At 38.2% G+C, this 20,445-nt stretch overlaps 1 protein-coding gene across 1 annotated transcript in view; it reads right to left on the bottom strand.

The window, feature by feature from the left end:
- Window positions 1–6,813: 6,813 nt before the first annotated feature.
- The window catches only part of LOC129260200 (rho GTPase-activating protein 6-like), a 32,318-nt gene continuing 18,686 nt past the window's right edge, over window positions 6,814–20,445 (bottom strand). The window contains exons 4-5 of the mRNA XM_054898227.2: window positions 17,536–17,711; window positions 6,814–9,443 (exon numbers count right to left, since the gene is read on the bottom strand). Coding sequence (XP_054754202.2) covers window positions 9,009–9,443; window positions 17,536–17,711 — 611 coding nt within the window. The 3' untranslated portion in view covers window positions 6,814–9,008. The remainder of the gene's footprint in view (window positions 9,444–17,535; window positions 17,712–20,445) is intronic.

Below are 20,445 nucleotides of genomic sequence, written 5' to 3'. Positions count from 1 at the left end.
CATTCTGGTTATTAGGTTTTTCTTTTGTTCTATGTCGAAAACGAGAGGTTATAATTTTTGTTTTAATTCTTAGTAAGTGCATAAGACTGCTTATTAATACTCAATATGGTGAGTTTTTTTTTATCAAGATGTAAATTTATGCTCAAGATAAGAAAACGAAAACATAAAAAAGGAAAAATACATGAAGACTAACTCAAAGTAAATCACAAGATATTTTTTTCGTATAAAACCATCGGGAAGAAAACGACGGCAGGATATCTTAACGGAAAGTATTGAAGCAACGAAAAAGACGAGAAGATAGATAGAGCGAGAGAGAGAGAGAAAGTATGCGTGTGAGTGAGAGAGGGGGAGGGGAGAGTTAAGATATATATTTTTGATATTCTATCTTTATCGTTTCCTCAAGGCAGAGCTTAGGCAAATATTCAATGACAATAAAAGACGAGAAATTCGTGACTTTCAAGACCATAAATCCTTCCAAACTAAATGACGAAGTTGATCATCGATTGTAGACGGAGATAAGGAAACTTCAAGGACAAAATGTCTTAATTACAGCTGAGCTTGGATTGGTGGAGATAAGAATAGAAAGATGACATTCAGGATAGGACATTCAAATCGTATTTACAAACGCCGTTTCATCATTCAAGGAGCTACCTGTGGCTTGTACTGACAGTTGTTTACTGAAAGAAAACCACTTTTATTTGCAGTGACTTTACGGATTGTCAAAATGTGAGAACAAATTCGTTGGCTAAAGTGGGATTCTTTAAAAACTAAATAAAATACAGTATATACTATTATCTTTACATTAAAAACATTTACATTATTCAAGCCCTATGTTGCGAACTTAAAAACCGACTTCCGGTGAATCCCGTTTCAAAGACAGAGTTAAATGAGAGAAAGCATCCTGCCTAGAACATGATTTTTTAAAGATACATCTGCATTGCAAAGATCATTCCTGATTCCATGAGGACATTTTCGCTCAAGTTTAAACTTAATAATTCAAATCGAGTCGTGTCTGAACCGCACAACTTACTCTCGCCCAAAGGTGAAATTCATATTAAAGCTGGAGAAGGAGAAAATAAGATGTATACCTCTTTGAATACAACAAGTTACTCGAACAGCCTCCGCCGGGCACATCTAAAAATAGACGCTCGTGCCTGGACATGCAGGTCGCGATGCATTATACCCGTGCCTCTCGCGTTTAGCGGATCATGGGAAAATTATGCATCCGTCTTGAAACTGGCACATGTTTTTTTTTTTACCTGCTTGTATGATCAGTGATTGCAATTGCATGCTGGGGGAAAATTATGCCTAGGAGGGGAACGATAGGGCCTGGGAACGGTCGTATTTGGTATCGATGGGTGAAGGGGAGGGGGAGGACGCGTTCGTCGGGAAAAGATCCCATGATCGTATGCGTTATTGTCAACAAGTGGCACATTATGACATGTATGATGTCAGTATTCAAGTGACAAATGGGGATATGGCTACTTATCATTTATAAAGTTCGGGATGGGATACCGAAATATTCTACGAGTTATGCAATACTGCACGAATCGCAGATGAGCGGATCGATTTGAATTATTTTATACGGCCATTGATATTGGCCCCAACGAGAAGAATATTTCCATGTATCACATGGCGAAAGGCTATTCAATAAAATCAGTATTATTTAACTTTAATGATCACTATTCACTTTCGTCAGGCAATATGGTGCACAGCAAGTTCGATACATAAAAGCCTATAAGGGAGTTCACTAGATTTTGGCGCATTGTAACAACGGTAAAATACGCTGATATTAATTACACAAGCAGATTAAAATGCCCTATTTATATATATATATATATATATATATATATATATAGGTTTATGATAATAATTCTTTAAATACAGTTTACATATATTCCTGTTGTTATACGAATACAATATTGAATATATTTGGGACACGGATAATAAAGAACAACTGCCTTACTTTGGCACCCGATCGTGTTTTCAAGATAACGGTCATCTGAAAATATAATTTAATCCAACTATTACTTTTGCAATTTAGTATATACCAGAAAGAAAGAAAAACATTTTTATCAAGATAATACTCAAGATAATAAAAAAAAAAAAAACCCACACATTTCTATTTCATACCACCGGAGGCGATATTCACATCTTAATTTGTCATCACACTTAAAGCCGACTGATTCATAAGTACAAAACGCCAAAATGAGCAATTTTGTTTTTATTAGTCTGAGTAAACATGAGGGATACGGGGATTTGAAGTTACATCAGGAAACGCATTTTTCCTTATCATCACTCAACGGCAAACAAAGTCCGCCATTACGGTCATCGCATAAAAAAACATCGCTTTATTGCATCATCAGATACAAATCCCATGGCACCCCCTGAGTAACCCGGTCCTTGGATATCGACCCCCGGTATTGGGATCGCATCCCGTTACCATGGTGATACGGATGAGGCTGGCCTGGATGATGGATGGTGTTGCTTCGAGGCGTTGTCTACCGATTCGTCTTAATTTTGGGTGCGTTTCAAGGTGTGTATAGGGGTAATCATGAAAGGGGGGGGGGTAAATAGAAATTGAGAGAATGGTGGAAGAGGTAAAGATGGAAGGGCGTCGTGTTGGAGCTGGGGCTAGGAAGAGGAGGAAACGGAGGAAGGGGAAGTTTAGGTGGAGAGAAGGGAATGGGATGTAATATGGAGGAGGAAAAAAGAAAGAGAGAGAGAGAAAGAGGGAGAGAGAAAGAAAGAGAGAGAGAGAGAGAGAGAGAGAGAGAGGGGGGTGGGCAGAGTGAGATGGGGACGGAGACATTAAAGAAGAGGGATTGGAGACAAATCGAGGAATGAAGAGACCGAACGAAAGATGCATCCTTCATGAGAATGCTGAGTTCAAAAGAGAGTGAGGAAGACAGAGATGGAAAAGGGGGAAAGAGAAAAATAGAGGATGAAAATAGGGAGGGGGTGGGGGTCGGTCGGTGTGAAGATTATAGCAGATCCCCAATGGCGCAACTCAAACTCCATTTCGGCGACAATGACGCCGCGCCGGTATTAAGTTTTTAGAAATCTTTAGCTTTTATTCATTTCTTTCATGTCTATTTCCCCGTAAGTCTCGCGAGATCTCATGTTCAAAATGCCTCTCTTCCATCCAGGTCCGTAATTCATACGTCTAACTTCATCGCATTATCCCGGAAAGAAAGTCGGCCATTTCTTTAATTTCTTGATCTGTTGATGCGCTGACATTCTGTCTCCGTTTTCCTCGCTGACATTTAGTCAGGCAATGGATCCCTTGCACAAAGAACTGCAATCAAGCGCAACTCCAATAATCAAATGCAACCTGACTTTCAACCAATGAATTGCGCGCGTTATGAGACTTGCGCTTGATTTTCATGAGTTGCGTTTAAACGGGTCCCATTTCACAACAGCATCTTTCACAAGCAAAAGCATATAAGGTTTCTGTCCTTCACATCTGAAACTGTTCAGACTCTTGAATTTTAGCCACAAATCGTAACCAACGAAACATGACGAAATTATGAATTCAATTATTTAACACGGCGCCAATTTTCCGCAGCATGATACAAGGGATCGAGGTGCTTTCGGCTTTGATGTTGAAAAACCAGTCTAGAAACTGAAAACCTACTTCAAATACTGAATTTTACTTTATGTAAAACGATCTTTTAAAGTGTGTCGTGTTTCGTGTGATATACTGTGACATCCATGCATCGTTAAAATCTCCAGACATAAGATGTTTAATATGAGACAAAGAATGAAATCGACGTTTTATTTAATTTTCGGTCGAGCGTTATCTCATCGATCTAATCTAAATCTAATTTGTTAAAACACTCATCTTCATCGAGTATGAAATATTCATAATCTAAGACGATCGACTTTTCCATCGATATATTATGTAGTGTCCGAATCTCGTATCACAATTCAGAAAGGTTTATATTTTAATGAACATGACGGGAAAACTCATAGACACAATAGAAAAAGCCCCCTAATGAGTTGTTCATAACACAATTGTGTACTTCTTGGTATCTCTAATTCTGCTGAAAACTACTATGTAAAGAGGAGAACCCTTCAAAATATAGATAATCATATTGCTCGATAGATTATTTGAGTGGGACTAGCCCACTTCAAACTAAAGCAATTCTGGTAAAACTGACGATAAATGAAACAACTGATGAATACAATAATGAAATATTACAATTTAATAGTTGATTGTCACGAAATTCAATCCAAGCGAGGATGTACTCATGTGGTGCATAATTATATATGTGCGTGAGGATGTGTGTGTGTGTGTGTGTGTGTGGGAGAGGGAGGGATATACACATATAGAAGAATTAGAAGAGGGTGAGAAAAGAGGGGGGAGGGGCAGTATGGACAAAATAAGATAAGGCGACATGATTAATGTACATGCCCGAGCAGATGCGGGGGGGGGGTGTACCCAGACGGAATATATTGATAACGATCATCAGAAATTGCCAGCGCCTAGCAGGAAAATTAAGACCTGAGAACTGGAATGATTTAGAAAGCCCCTTCTTTCGTCAGCCCTAATGACCCAGTATGCGAATCTGAACAGCATCATCGTAAAAACCGAGAACGACTCGGGACTACCCGGATATGCCAGGAATGCAAACTTGATCGCGTTACTTTCGTTGGTCATGACGTCATACGAGGCACGAATGGTCTTATTTAACACTAAATCTTGTGGATATGATGACCAGATTTCGAGCCGTCCGAAAGACGGTAAATATGATAATCAGTCTTTCTTTGTTCGTCAACCGGCATCGTTCCAACAAGCCGGGACGCATTACAATGCGGTAGGGGCACAAGAGACTGGCCTGGAGTCGAAAAGCATAACAAAGTCTGGTATTCACCAACAAGCAACATTTTACTAAGCACTATCACGTTTTAAAGCTTTGAAGCCATTTCGTGAAACAACTTAGAAAAAGGGGAAACAAATATCCCCATCGCCACCAAATGGCCTTCTTTTGACATTTTGACTCCACAGCAAACATGCTCTTATCGGATTATTGTCAAAATGTGCGTCAAGAAACGGTCGAGAAAAATTGCTTAGCAATTAATATTGGAAATATCTGGAAACTAAAAGACCCATTGCCAAACTTAAACGTCTAAGAGTTTCTTAGAGTGTGGGTAGTAACGCTTTTAATGCTTAAAAATATTCTCGGTGGAAAATGTGACAAGCTCCTTCAAGGAAAGGTTGGCACACATGATAGAGAAATAATAATGTATCACTGGCATATTCTTTGTATCTTGGTAAGATAATTGGGGCCAGTTGCCATGTTCATGTTCTTATATTTAGAATACAAACTAAAAAAAACCCGTGACATTTGGAGAAAAAAATTAAACACATTTCAAAGTGTCCACACCTTACCCTGAACTTAATATCATTAATAACACGTTACAAGCTACTGTTATAAGCTACTAAATCAGGGTGTCGTTGCACAACAGGTACTAATATTGTAATTTAGCAGTCCCACGGTAACTTCTTTAAAACTCGCAATATACAGATGTGGCTAGTTTTGAAAAGAAATATACAAAGAAATACTGTACTGTACCAATAGAAAATGAACGTGATTGGTAACTAAGAACCATGTAATGATCTTATATTCTGACTTAAATCTGAATTAAATTTATTTTTCGTAAAGTTTTCCATTATATCAAATAAGAAACACCTTTTTGACAGGTACGTAAAACGTGATGACCATCATTAATGACAAAATTAATGCAAGATTATTTGGGGTAATATTTTCCATCCACTTCGAAACCTCCCCAAAGGATGATTTCTGGGCCCCGTCTTACCTAGAGTTACACTCTTAAAAATGTTGGGCAACATACTGTCCACACAACAATTGGTTAAAACTCTATCCAATTCTGGGTAGTCTTAAACCAATAATGTGTGCTTTGGGTGAAAACTACACAGTATTGGTCGAAAACTACCTAGAGTTGGATAAAATTTTAACAAATTGTTGTGTGGACAGTATGTTGCCCAACATTTTAAGAGTGAACGATTGATCCGATCAACCTCAAGTGTATGGAAATCCATCAATGACATGATTTGTTCTTCAGGAAATTTGCACAATGTCCTTTGAAAACAAAAAGAAGCATACTGAATTGTCAAGAAAACAGTGAATGTATGAATATACATCATATCTAGAAAATATTTTGAACAAATATGTATCATACATGTTGACGTTGTTGGCTCTCCATAGTTGTGGTTGACTGGATCAATCCTAACTCTTTGTAAGACGGGGTTCTGACGTGACTGTAGTCAACAACCAGTGCCCCCAACACGACTAGTTATCCTAATTGTTTAAAAGGATACGTTTTGTCAAGCGCAACGATGTAGAACTAAGGTTGGTAGCAAAGAGATATGGCATTGTATTTTCTGAAATGTTAAAAGTTCAAACCAATTGAAAAGCTGTTTTTCCGATGGATATTTGGGCTTTGGATGACACCTGCTGTCATTTTCAGATACATCCGTTTCAAGAACACACACTCAAGTCACAATACCTGGGAAGAAAAATTATCTTGACAACAACACTGTCCTAGACGAACCGCTTTTAAAGGTCAAATCCACCCCAGAAAAAATGTTGATAAGAATAAATAGAGAAAAATCAAACTAGTATAACACTGAAAATATCATCAGAGTCTGATGTAAAATAACAAAAGTTATGGCATTTTGAAGTTTCGCTTATTTTTCACAAAACAGTGATATGCACAACTCGGTGACACGCAAATGGGTCAGTCGATGATGTCCATCACTCACTATTTCTTTTCTTTTTATTGTTTGAATTATACAATATTTCATTTTTTACATATTTAACAATAAGGACCAACTTGACTGAACCATATAGTATTAAACAATGCTAATTTCAAATGTTCAGGGAGGAAGTAATCGTTGTTTCCCTTGACAATGAGGAGAAAATTAGAATATTTCATATTTCATATAATGAAATACAAAATAAATAGTGAGTGGATGACGTCATCAGTCTCCTCATTTGCATGCTGGCCAGGATGTGCATATAATTGTTTTGTGAAATCAAGCGAAACTTTAAAATCCGATTTTGATGAAATTTTCAGCGTTATGCTTGTTGGATTTTTCTCTTGTTAATCAAGTCAACTTTTTGCTGGGGTGGACTTGTCCTTTAAGAAGAAAGAGAAAGTTGAGGAGCAAGGGGAGGAGGCTATTAAAAAGGAACACCATTTGTGGTACAATCAAGCTCCAACTTGGGGAAGCATAAATGGTGAAAGAAAGTATATAAAAGAATAAAAAAGAATAAGAAAGAGAGACTATATATTGTGGAGCAAGGTAAAATATCATCAAAAGAAATTAATCACTGATAATACAAAAGGACATTTGTGAAAATGAGGATGGATAGATGGAGGATAGTGGGAGGGAACAGGAGTGAAGAGAGAGACGAAAAAAAATGAGGGAATGATAGATAGATAGAAGTACAGAAAGAAAGGGGGAGAAGGGGGAGTTTTAGGGGAGGGACTGCATCTTAAAGCTACGAAGAGCCCCAGAGTATACAGTTACAACCTGAAATCCGATAAGTCGTTGCTGTCACCATCTCCAGCTATCGTTAATTGCACGCCTTCAGCTGACAAAATTTAGTCGTTAAAAATACAAACAAAAGCCATCAAGTAAACCATAATTTCAGCAACATGTTGCCTCCTCTGGAAATATTCCTCAAAATATATGATTTCCTTAAGTTTACCCCTTGAATTAATAAAAGAACTCTGCCCCCAAGCCATACACGATCAATTTCCAATGTAATTGGTAATGACGAGATACGCTCCATTATGCTTCTTGTTTCGGTATGGAAATTTGGCTTCTCCGCAGAAACAGAAACTCTGGAAGAAGCACAGTCTTGGGATATCCTCCAGAAAAGATAGGGTCAAGCCTTTATCGTGTTTTGTTGTAAAATTAGACCGGAAGAAAAGGACAGAGAGGTATAAAAGAAGAAAGCGTACATTAAGTACCGGGTAAGTGATAAATTCATCTCGTAAAGAGGACGCTACGGTTGTCAAAACTAGGCCAAGTTTGATGCAATTACTTCAGTTTCATTTTCGGAGTCCTTATTTCTGACTTATCGTTGGATTCCCCAAGTAAGTACTTTGTTATAACCACGATGTAGCGAGAAGGGGTACAAGTTGGCGGCAGTAAGTACATTATCCATCACGCACAAAGCTAATATCATATTTCATAAGAATAAGAATGGAAAATATTCAAAAGAGATTATTTTGATGCTGTTCAAATCAAATTAACTTTTTTTTTATTCGACTGTGCGTTTTCAACAAATTAGTTTACAAAGGGTCTCCAATAAAGCTTGACATTGAAACTGAAAAGTTGACGATTTCTTTAGAAGAATAAAAAGAACCTAAAGAATCTCAACAAGTGGAAATCCTCTGGCAGTCTCGCCTGCATTACGCGATTCAATATAGCAGCAGTGCTGAATTTGAGAACGACTAATTATTCATAATAAGCACCATTCATGTGATAATAAATTATATAAGTTCATTGACCACAAATGTCATTAGACCTTCATCATGCGACGTAAGATTTGTGCAAAACGATCAGCGGTGTCCACATTTCATGAACTAGATCCATAAACTTTCCAAGTGATGCCACTTTAAAAAAAGATACCCACAACATGGCCAAAGTTCTTTGACCCTAAATGACCTTTACCCTTGGTCACATGACCTGACACTCACGCAGGATGTTCACTGATACTTGATTACTCTTATGTTCAAGTTTAATGAACCAGGTCTATAAACGTTCAAAGATAATGATGGTAATAAAAAAAGACCCCCAAAATGGCTAAAGTTAATTGACCCTTATGACCTTTGACCTCTGTCATGTGACTTTAAACTAAGTCAGAATGTTCAGTAATACTTGATAACCCTTATGTCTAAGTTTCATGAACTAGGTCTCTATACTAAGTTACAATGGCATTTCAAAAACTTAACCTTAGGTCAAGATTTCAATATTGATTCCCCCAACATGGTCGAAGTTCATTGAACCCACATGACGTATTGACCTCGGTCATCATCATCATCATCCTCATCATCATCACCATTATGATCATTATCATTACTATCACCGTCATCTTCGTCATCGAGTAAAAAAAAAATCTACCTACCTGTCGAATCCTCTTCTTTGATCCGCCGACCCTGAAGATGCCTTTGACTCGAACCCCATGCTTCTCAAGATGCTTAAAACACTGGGACACCAACCTCGGAACCTGTGGTTCGAGCGGCGCCAGGCTCTTGCGACGCATCTGCCGGCATTCGTCCATTGCTGCAGTGGAAAGTGAGAGCGCATTGAGTAGCGTAGCATTGGAATCCGTGCCGACAGTCGGGTGGCGGTTGCGTGATGACGACGGGGAACTGATCGAACGAGCAAGTTTGTTTGAACTCTGAAAAAGTAAAAATGATAAATCAAATTATGGAAATAAATATATGGGACTACAGCATTAAAATAGAGAGAGAGAGAGAGGGGCACAGAAAGAATACAACAATATATTTATTACATGTACTTAAGTTCGGTAACGGGAGAAGGCCAATACTAGAATGGCACCGAACTTCCCAATGCAAGGACGCCCTCTTTCATCGATAAATAATGTCTTAATGCAATAAGAAACCTGTATTTTGTTTGTCTGTTCTGTAATCAAATTAGAATAAATAAAACATGCAGTGGATCCCAATGAGACAGGTTTCATGAATTTAAATGTCGTCATTTTCTTGAAAGGTTGGTCCATGATTAAGAGAACGGAAACCAGAGGTCGAAGAGAGATATTCTCAAAGACATATCCTTCCGCCAAAAAAAAGTAGTTGAAGAAAGTAAGAGGCAGGAGGGGGAGAAAGACAGTACATAGTGACAGATAGATAGATAGATCGATCGACAGATAGAGAGAGAGAGAGAGAGAGGGGGAGAGAGGGGGGTGGTTCTGTGCACAAAATAGTAAGCTTAGATAACTATACCTTACTGAATAAAATTCTAACGTATATACACTATGTACAATTTTGCACATTAGACGGGTCTATATATGGTTTGACCCGGAACAGATTGCAACAAATGATTTTTTCAACTGTAAGGGTATTTTTGGTCGTATATTGACCCGTCTACATGTCTTCGAATAAAAAAAAATGGGGGTCCTCTCATCTTCAAATTTTTAGAATGAAAATTAATTAAATCCCACTTTTAAATAACGGCTTATTACTGTGTTAAAACCATTCTTATATCAATACACCTACTCTGTACTTAACGTAATTGTGGTAATACCTATCACGCTGGGATCACAACGTGATTCATGTTTTCCTGTTGAGATAAAAATATTCATTTTTTTTTTCATTAAGAATAACAAACCTCAATCTTCATTTTTACACATAACCACGCCACCTTGTTTGCCAATTATGTGGATGATTAGATCTTAATAATCTACAAACTTTTGCATGAATGATTCAAGTCTGGCGATCTCTTTTTTATGCTCCAAATAGGTCGGGTTAAAAGCTTTTTTTTTTGAAATATAAACTTTTTGTTATTATGCGTTGACTGTATAGTAGCACAATAAATGTTGTGCGTGTTCAAGACAAGATTGTACTTCCTTATTATATATTCTTCTTACACATCTTATTCATATCTTTACAAATCGGAAACATATTTTCCTATCTGCACCTTAAATACTTGACCTATATAATATCAAACAATATTCATGCGCTTTACGGTTCAAACTCGTCAATATAATGAAAGGTAATATTAAAACGTACGCCCATGCAATTTTTCACACGAACTTTTTTGTGTTGATTTAATTTGATTTGATTGTTTTCTTCTGCATTCATATCATTCGTACAATACATTTTTCCATAACATTAAAAACACAAGTTATCAAAAAGGTGTTTTTGGCATGAATCATAGAGAAAATAAAGTTTGATAACAGAATATAATTCTAAACAAATATGATCTACTACCAAATTATAACAAACACAATTTGCAGGAGTAAGGTCATCATCACAAGCAGATTGCTTGAAAGAAAAATGACAATCCCAGGTTTAAAACTCATTAAAATAATATCATAATGGTAATATTAGTTCATAAATAAAAAAATATGAATAATGAAGATGGAGATAATAGGCATGATGATGATGGTGACATTGGTAAAGACGGGGGTGATTATGGGGTGTTAGTGGTTAGTAGTTACGAAAAGAAGATTCAAACAAGATCCGAGAATTCCTGTCATCATTGCCAATTAGTACTTAGTGTCTGTTCGTTCAAAAAAAAAGAAGAAAAATACGTCGCTTCTATTGTCATATCGTGCGGCGGGAAAGTATCGACATAGTTGTTTGTATTAGTTTTGTCAAAGAATAGTTTGAATGTAGAATATAATGTAATAATATACCATACGTTTCTTCTTAAGGATAATTGCTTGGCACAGTGGCATAATATTTACTCATGAAATTTAGACACGCGTGATTCTCTTTCGCGAGAGAAATGTTTTGACGGGATTTTCTTTCAAACTCTTTCAATCGGTAACATCGCTTGTTAAATTGGTTTCAGATTATGTTACGGGTCTCTGATTTTCTTTAAAAAAGATGAATATCACTGGATTTCATGTATTATGAAAGTAAATGTTTTTAAAAATATGTTGATGTTTAATTCATTTTCATTTCTTTCATTAATGGTTGAAATTGGGGCTCGAAGACTTGCAGTGTTAGACAAATGAGGTTTTCAATCATGTTAATAATGCTATATTCAATTTTGACTATCCATTTAGTAAAAAATAGGGAGCTTTCGCATTTACTACGGAGGCACTCTCTACAACGCATCAATTCCTTTGAAAATGCAATTAAAATCACAATGGAAAGCTGACAGGCTTTTGTCGAAAGTTGGTAGACTGGGACAGCAGATCATCCGAAGATTTGCACCAGACGAACAATTGCAAATTTGTCGTTGTTCAGAGTCAAGAGATTCCGATGCTGTCCCGGTAAACAAACTATCGACAAAAGCCTGTCAGCTCTCCATTGTGATTTGACTTGCGTTTTCAAAAGAATTGGTGCGTTGTAGAGAGTGTTTCCGTAGTAAATGCGAAAAGTTCTGGTATTAACCTTCGGCGAATCGCGACACAAGTCAACGGGGTTCGTATATCCATAACATACAATCATTTTGGATTCCCCCGCACAGAAAAGTGTCGATTATAATGTTTGACAATTCATGCCACAAATTCGGGGTAGGTGAATGGTTCGTGTGATTTTGATGATTTGTGACATTAATGTTGAGGAATGATATGAACAATTGGGAGAAGATTGAAAGCCCATGATCATCGGGTTTCAGCAATGCGATATTGACAAACTGCTGGGCGTGTAGAAAGGTATAAGGGTTGATCGATAAAATATTGTTTATAATGTGAGTTTAAATGTCATAACATGAAATGCAACGTGACTTTAGCATCAGGTTGTTTTAAAGAATTATTCAGGAACTCAAACTGAATTTACGCCGATTGGTCAATATGACGAGAGATAGTTCGACTTAACTGACTATGGCAAGCCTGTCTTTATCATTAAGAGATATTTGTTAGAACTCGTCAGAATTACATTTCTTTGGTACTTTCTCATCGCTTACGATGACGAGGGAAACCAGATTTAACTCTCATGCAGTCAGTCTCTATCGGTATTGAGTCTCCTACTATCCTGTCCAAGTTGGAGTATTTCGTTGAAAAAAAATCAACTTTCTTATAAGACCGTTTTTTAAAGAATTTGAAACATTCTTGGAGTAAGAATCGGAAATTCCTTCCTCTTTCCGGCTTATCAGCGTCACCCTTCCGCTCTTACCGCACCTTCTACGTCTGTAACAAGTAAATCGAGAGGGATGATGTTATTTCAGTATATACCCCGTAGCTTCAATTCCGATAAATAGCTAAAAGACACCCGATAAATGCGAGAAGCTCTTACAGCTCCGATGAGAGGCCTATGTTACACATGAGGCTAATCCGTTCCTAATATGCACACCCGATGGCTGCTTTTTGTACCCAGTGATTATTTTTAGCTGTGAGGATGTTTTAATTTTGGCTATTCCGAGACCAGTTGAGCGGGTTGGGTTTCGACGAATTAGCAGGAGAAGGTTTTGAGGGAAGATTGAAGTATTGTCTGGTTATAACGCGAAGTGAAAGTGATAATACGATCGGTACCCCCCCCATTAATGCCGTCCTTCTGGTGTAACCGATTGCGGATTCTGCGGTAACTTAACATCTTAGTTAGATAAGTCGGACTGTATAATTCGGTAACATAAGAACATTAAAAAGGCGTTTTCCAAACTTAGCGGAAGTTAAATTTAACCATTAACTTCCGTTTTCTAGAGCTGCTACAGGGGGCATGTTTCATGGTTTACTACCCAATAAGAAAATTTAACGCAAAAGAAGAAAAACTAACATATGATACGACCGCTCCTCAAAACGATTAAGCTGCTTTTATACTAATTGCTCGGCCAATTGTAGGCAACTCGTACGAATAAATCACACGAGTAAGTATTGTCAGCGGCAGTTATGTCCCTCACAAACCCGATGAAGTGTCCTCAGACAAACCTAAAAGACGTCTCAATGACCCAATTCTTTCATTAGCTGGACGCACACTACAGTAAATTATGTCAATGAGCAAACGGTAAGTAATCGTGTCATTTAATCGCGAACGAATATAGCACTATCTAACGTCCAGCACTTCGTTGTTGTGACATTAATTGCCACGCAAGTGCAAACGGATCGTCAAGTCTAGGGATGTCGAGAAATTGACGACGGATTGATAAACTCCAAGGATGAAAATCCTTGAAATTCCAAGGGGATGGCACTTACAGCTTGGAGTGGTGTAAGATGTTTTATGTCGGAATCGCCTCTCTCAACACTTCCTATCCTTTGTCACCGTGTGACACATGTAACAAGAAGATAAAAAAAAATCATCGGAGAGAAAATGTACAGCTAGTCCACGGTTCCAGACTACGGGAATGCTAGTATTTCTACACCGACCAAGAAGGGCATGTCACCGATTTGTTCGAGTGGATACCGTGTGTCTTTGGGAACTTTAAATCACAAGACACAGGGTTCAAATCTCATCGCGACTCTTGATTTGCCACATTGTCCCTTCCTGGTACTGGGAAACATTGCATGGGGGAACGGATAATATTGTTAAGTGAATAAAAGAGGCAAATTGTTGTGGAGCGTTGTGGCCCAGTGGATTAGTCTTCTGACTTTGAAACAGAGGGTCGTGGGTTCGAATCCCAGCCATGGCGTAGTTTCCTTCAGCAAGAAATGTATACACATTGTACTGCACTCAACCCAGGTGAGGTAAATGGGTACCCGGCAGGATTAATTCCTTGAATGCATAAGCGCCGAAAGGCAGCTCGAGCTAAAACCGAGGTAATAATACTAATAACATCGCGCCTCGGAATATAATATTTCTACATAAGTGGCGCTATATAAATGCCTATTATTAATATTATTATTAAATGAAATTGATTAATTGATGTTGTGGAAAAAGAGGCAAATGGAATTGATTAATTGACGTTCGAAAACAATCAATGCCACAAGATGTGTGAGAAATTCATAAGCAATCAAGCTATTGATTAAGCTATCGGTTTGAATTAGGAAGCTGCCATCAATAAAATGCAAGACTAAGAAAAAAAACCTCAACCAATGTGGTCATTTCTTATGTCCGTTTATACACCATCACGTTTCGAGATTGAAAAAAGAAAATCTTCAACTTCGACGGAAACGACGATTTTTGCTCGAATTCACTACGAAAAGGTCAGCGGTTGTATCCTATCCGCACTTAGCATACTCCATCTAATTCTATGGTAAAACGACATCTATTTATAGATGCCTTTCACTTCCTCTTGCACTACCCCCCCAGATGACCAAGAATATTGCACATCCAGAAAAGCATCCTATTAGCAGGAAGGACCCCAGGGCCTCGTCTTACAAAAAGTTGCGATTGATCCGATCAATCACAACTATGGACGACCAGCAACGTCAACCTCGATTATGCACGTTTGTTCAAAATATTTTCTATGATGATATTCATGCATTCATTCTTTTCTTGAAAAGTCACTGTGCTTCTTTTTGTTTACAAAGAACATTCTGCCAATTTCCTGTAGAAAAAAAAATTATGACACTGATGGATTCCATAAAGTTACGATTGATTGAATCACGTATGACACGTAGCCCTCTTACGTGACGCCACACCCCGTTTTTACAGATTCACATTAGAAACGAAAGGAACATTTTTAAAAATATTATACTGAAAGCCATTTTCTAATACTCTGCTTGCGATTCGACGTGTTACGCTACTGCTGCCACTACACTTGCTACTGCTTGTACTACAGACGTACTATTATTACTACTACTACTACTACTACTACTATTACTACTTCTACTACTACTACTACAACTCAAGGGCGGAAATCTCTCCCCAAAGGTAGGGGGGACCAGGGGCTGGAAAATTTGAAAAACAGAAAAAAAACATGTTATCACCCCAAATGAAAGGTCATTTCGACCAAAATAAATTTGACAAAAAAAAAGAAAAAAAAAGGTTATCACCCAAAAAGTAAGGTCATCTCGTCAAAAATACATGTTTTATTTCGATTTTCAATGATGTATTTCTTTCCATCATAAAAGGCAAAAAAAAATAGTAGGGGGACATTTGATATTGTGTCCCCCTACTATTTTGGGTAGGGGGGGGGGGCGCCCCTGGGATTTCCGCCCATGCTACAACTACAACTATATACTACTATTACTACTACAATTCCGCATCTTCTGCTGATGCCACCCTTATTCTCTGAATAATTGTTGGCACAAAGGGCAAAAATGAGGGGCTGATTCTTATACGGTACATTATTACGAGACATTTCCTATCCTATAAACTAAAATATTAAAAAGAGAAAACAGATAATGTTTTTCAAGTGATGATTTGTATGGTAAATACTGTCAAATATCTATAATCAGAATTGGGAGGGGGTGACTTGAAATTTAAGTTAGATTTAGAAAACTCTAAAAGCTGCCCAATGGAGTAAAATTATAAAATTGTGTGCAGTGAATCGACAAAAATCTTGATCGAAATGTTGAAATACACGTATAGAGAAAATGAAACAATGTTTTATGGTAACTGTTCGTGTTTCTTTATATATTAGTCTGTTTGGTAATCTCAAAAGGCACTTTCGAAGTTTATTGATATTCACCCACCGTATTCATAAATGTTTAGACAACGTCACATGTCAAAGAGTCAAATCACTTCTACATCACTTCCCAGCTTGTTTCCATCTTAACATGTCTCCTTCATTCCTCCTTTTTTGTCTACGTGACAGTATTTCTCCCTTCTGTACATTTACGTCAAGAATCCCCGTCATTCATCGTCTCGTGTTGGTCAAAGCGACGCACAAGGGCGCTGATCCGTGAGTAACGCGCACTCAATTAAAGGAGGGATCGCATTGGAACGCTGCGGACCACAACATTGTCCTACACGGTGAAGTTGGCGGCGGGAAAATCAGAACTCACAAATTTACATGATTTCGATAGCGTGGTGAGGACGTCTGCATAGATCTGGCTACGTCATCTTGAGGCGCAAAAGGAAGTGAGGTTGGGGCTGACTTGAGGGGCATTTGGAACGGAAATAAACGAGGTGAATAAGTTTGTTTCCGTGTCATAATAATATACCAACATGGAAATTCCCCTCGATTCATGTCACTTGTGAAATGTGTTTCATGATTGTGTTTGAAGACGCGGAGAGGAAAGTCGTGTGAAGATATAGGAGATACATGTATAAAATGGGTAGATATTAATATGTGTGTGTGAGGGGGGGGGGGGGTAGAGTGGGGCGCACGGCTGCGTAAGTTTATTTGTGTTTGGAAAAATGTTAAATTAAACTTTACGTGTGTATAAATTTTCATGTTATTTCATATCAAAATTGTATAAACTTTAACTAATTTGTAAATTGTAACATGTGTGTGAGGGTGTGTGGGCGTGTGCGTGCGTATATGTGTGTAAGAAAGACACAATGAACTAATGAGGGATTGACGATAAAAGAGAAGGGGGTTGGCTGCTATATATGTGTGTAAGGGTGTTTGTGTGGATGTGGGTCAGGAATAGGAAATGAGCGAATAGAAGATTGAGGATATTCATATTTTATTGTTCGAAATAGACATGAAATGAAATACTCGGAAAATTTGCTTCCCCCAATTGATCGTGGGCCCGGCAGCCGCTGTGCAGCGCCAGATCGAAGAGACTCTATCCCTACAATCGTTGAACGCCAAAGAGGGTAGCAGCAACTCTCATTTTTTTAAACGTCTTTTGGTCTGACGCAGGCGGGGTTTGAACTCCCGACCTCCCGGTTGCGAGACGGACGCTTTACCAACTGAGCCAACACACCGGTTGGCTGAGAGAGAAAGGGGAGAGGTTGTTATAGAAGAGGCAGGGAACATGTTCATTATTGAATCTATCAAATTCCATGAATACAAAAAAATCTGCTACCTACCGACATGGAATGTTCGGAAAGATGATTGACGGTTGAGGGAGTCAGAAGTGGCTGGGCAAGATCCAAACTTTCCCGCCTTTCTCTCTGCTTGTTTGCCTCGTACAGCCTCATCTCTCGATCGTTTCGGATGCACTTCTCTAGGGCAATGCCGAAAACCAGTGGCGCCGAGCTACCATCTATAGGAAATAGAAAGATGGCGAAGAAAGTAAAAATATGGAATATAATATGTGAGGAAAATAGGTAGAATTAAATCAAACGTCTAGTCAGGCACCTTAGGCTTTGACCATTCGACCACAGCCCCTTTTACCATTTTAAAGTTCTTTTTGCTCCCATTTTATGTGCAATTGGTTAAAAATAATTGCTTAAATGCACATGGATATTTAGTTTTGAAAATACAGATCCTCATATGGATGCCGTAGAGCAGCTACCGGTTCTCGTTCTTTATCACTTTGAAGAGATGGGCACAGAGTGTATCTATGGAGGAATGTGGATCGGGCGCCACTTCATTATAGGGTCAAAGCTAAGAAGAGGGGGAAAAAAACAATATGAACAACACAAGTAGCATAGCGAGAGATGGACAATGATGGAATGGCATAATTTCTGCGTTAGCCCTCGTCATCACATACAGGAAAGGGCGCGGGGGGGGGGGGAGAATGTATAACTTTCCGTCTGGCACAATTACCTGGCATCAAAGTGGGAAGGGGTGCAGTTTTGCCCTGATCACATGACTCTTTCCCTCGATATACAATATTAACGATACGTTACTTCTTTTTACTTGTCCCTTTCCCCCCATTTATGAGGCAGATCGTCGCCATAATATGATGTGTTTTCCTGCTATTCTGGATTCGGTTAACCCTTTCAATTCTGCCCAACATTCCGCCTTGCACACCGCCTCGCATACATACGCGGCGCCGGGCGAGCACTTGATTGTGTATGCGTGCGTGCAACATTTTGAAAGGGCAACGGGCACAGGGCAGCGAAGACACCATCCATCAGGTATTCAGTGAAGCCTGCGCCGATACGGCTCCGGGTGAGAAGCGAGATGGATGATGGAAAAAGCCACGGACCGTGAAAATGGCAAGATGGTTTCAGCTATCCCCCACAAGTTGAAATGAAAACCAGGTATTCCGATTAGGGATGATGAATGGCAGATAACACAGCTATATTGGCCTGACAAGTTATCTCCCTTTCTTTATGTAGGCCTTTGCTGTTTTACGGGCTGCTACATAATTACCTCAATGTAACAGTGAACCTTTTTTTTTTAATTCCTTGTAGGCAGGCCTACATTTAGGGTTTCATTTTGACTCGTTGAAATGTAAATTGTATTGACCTCTAGATTTCTTATTCTCATATTTTTACTAGAACGTAAAAAAAAAAAAAAAGATATTGTATCCAGGCTAGGAAGAAAGAGATTTCACTTCTAATTGAAAATTATCGCCTTTTATGATAGGAGTGAATTTGTTGAAATTATCATTTATCAACCCAAAGGTATCAGGATTGCATTCTGAAACTTGCTCCATCACGGTGTCGATGCAAGCGTAAACACATTTAATCAGAATGGGGACTGAGTTGAATTCAAATTAATTTGGACACCTTTCGGATCATGATTTGGGGACTATTAAAGCCCCTGACTAGTCCCGATTGGACGTTGATAGGGTGAAGCTAACTTTTCCCAAGCTAACGTAGAGGGACTGAAGGGATTGACACCAGGTTAGGGAATTTCCGAATCCGTCCCTCTACGTTAGCTCTAATATGTACTAGCTCCTGACCGGAAAGGGTCCACATCCAACACAAACTTCCCACTTCCATGGCATTACAGTGCATCCATCTCACTCTTGTGATAAAAGTCCCCCTTTCACCTCCCTGACTCCCATTCTATTGGCTTAGTTATTTACTTGTTTTCCTTATCCAATAATATGGTTTGTTGGCTTTTAAAACATACCATTAACATGTTGATGATGAATTCAACTATTAAACTTCAAAACGATAAATGTTAGGGTGCTTTAAAATGAAATAATATTGGATTCAATTTAGTTCAATTCTTTATTTCATTTCAATTTAAGCATAATACAAAGTAATATCAATCACAGGTAAAATGTTTGTGGATTATTTCATTAAGGAGCAAAAAACATGCCTGACATGGGTTGTTTGGAAATGTTTTTTTTTTATTATCCCTATTCAAAGCAATATTTAACGTTATGTCATAATCATTGATTTAGCCAACTGATTCACCCCCTGTTATATTATGGGCTTGGTCTTACTTTTATCGCTTCATTTCACGCAATACCTATCATTAATTGGATAACCGGCATACACATAACCTTGCACATTCGCTCTTTGATCTCATTTCAAAATGGCGCAGATCATTTCCCCTGATACGTCAGGAGGACCGCCAATCTACCGTCTAGCACGTTTACGATTTCCACCATATGATATGTCTTACTACACTAGACAACGTGACAACATGCTCGGATGGAGTCTCTTTTGGGAGGAAAGAAAATGGGTCTTGTGAATAATTAAACGAAGAACAAGCATAGAGCGTAAATACGAACTCGTTTGAAAATCACGTTTTGCCAAGTCGAATGAAATTATCGATTAATAACGTAAGATCTTTAGTAGACAAGTAAAACGAATATATAGTCATTCTGTGGTTTCACGATCGTTGCAAAATCTTATGCAAGGATGTAAAGTAGTACTGATTAATGGCAGATTTTAAGCGGGTTGTAGGTATTTCACGTTTGTAATAAAACATTTCATACTTAATTACAATTTTTTCAGTAGATTATGGGAAATATAATCACACTTGGGTAACACTCAACCAAATATCTAGCATATCATATCCAAAACGACATATAATCTGACATCAGCCCCTATTTTTTTTTGTCTAAACGTTCTTTCATCCCAATAATA

This window comes from Lytechinus pictus, chromosome 5 (assembly GCF_037042905.1).
Source record: "Lytechinus pictus isolate F3 Inbred chromosome 5, Lp3.0, whole genome shotgun sequence".
NCBI classification, from domain to species: Eukaryota; Metazoa; Echinodermata; class Echinoidea; order Temnopleuroida; family Toxopneustidae; genus Lytechinus; species Lytechinus pictus.
The sequence above is the reverse complement of the archived record's forward strand: the minus strand, read 5'-3'. Positions and strand labels throughout refer to the sequence as shown.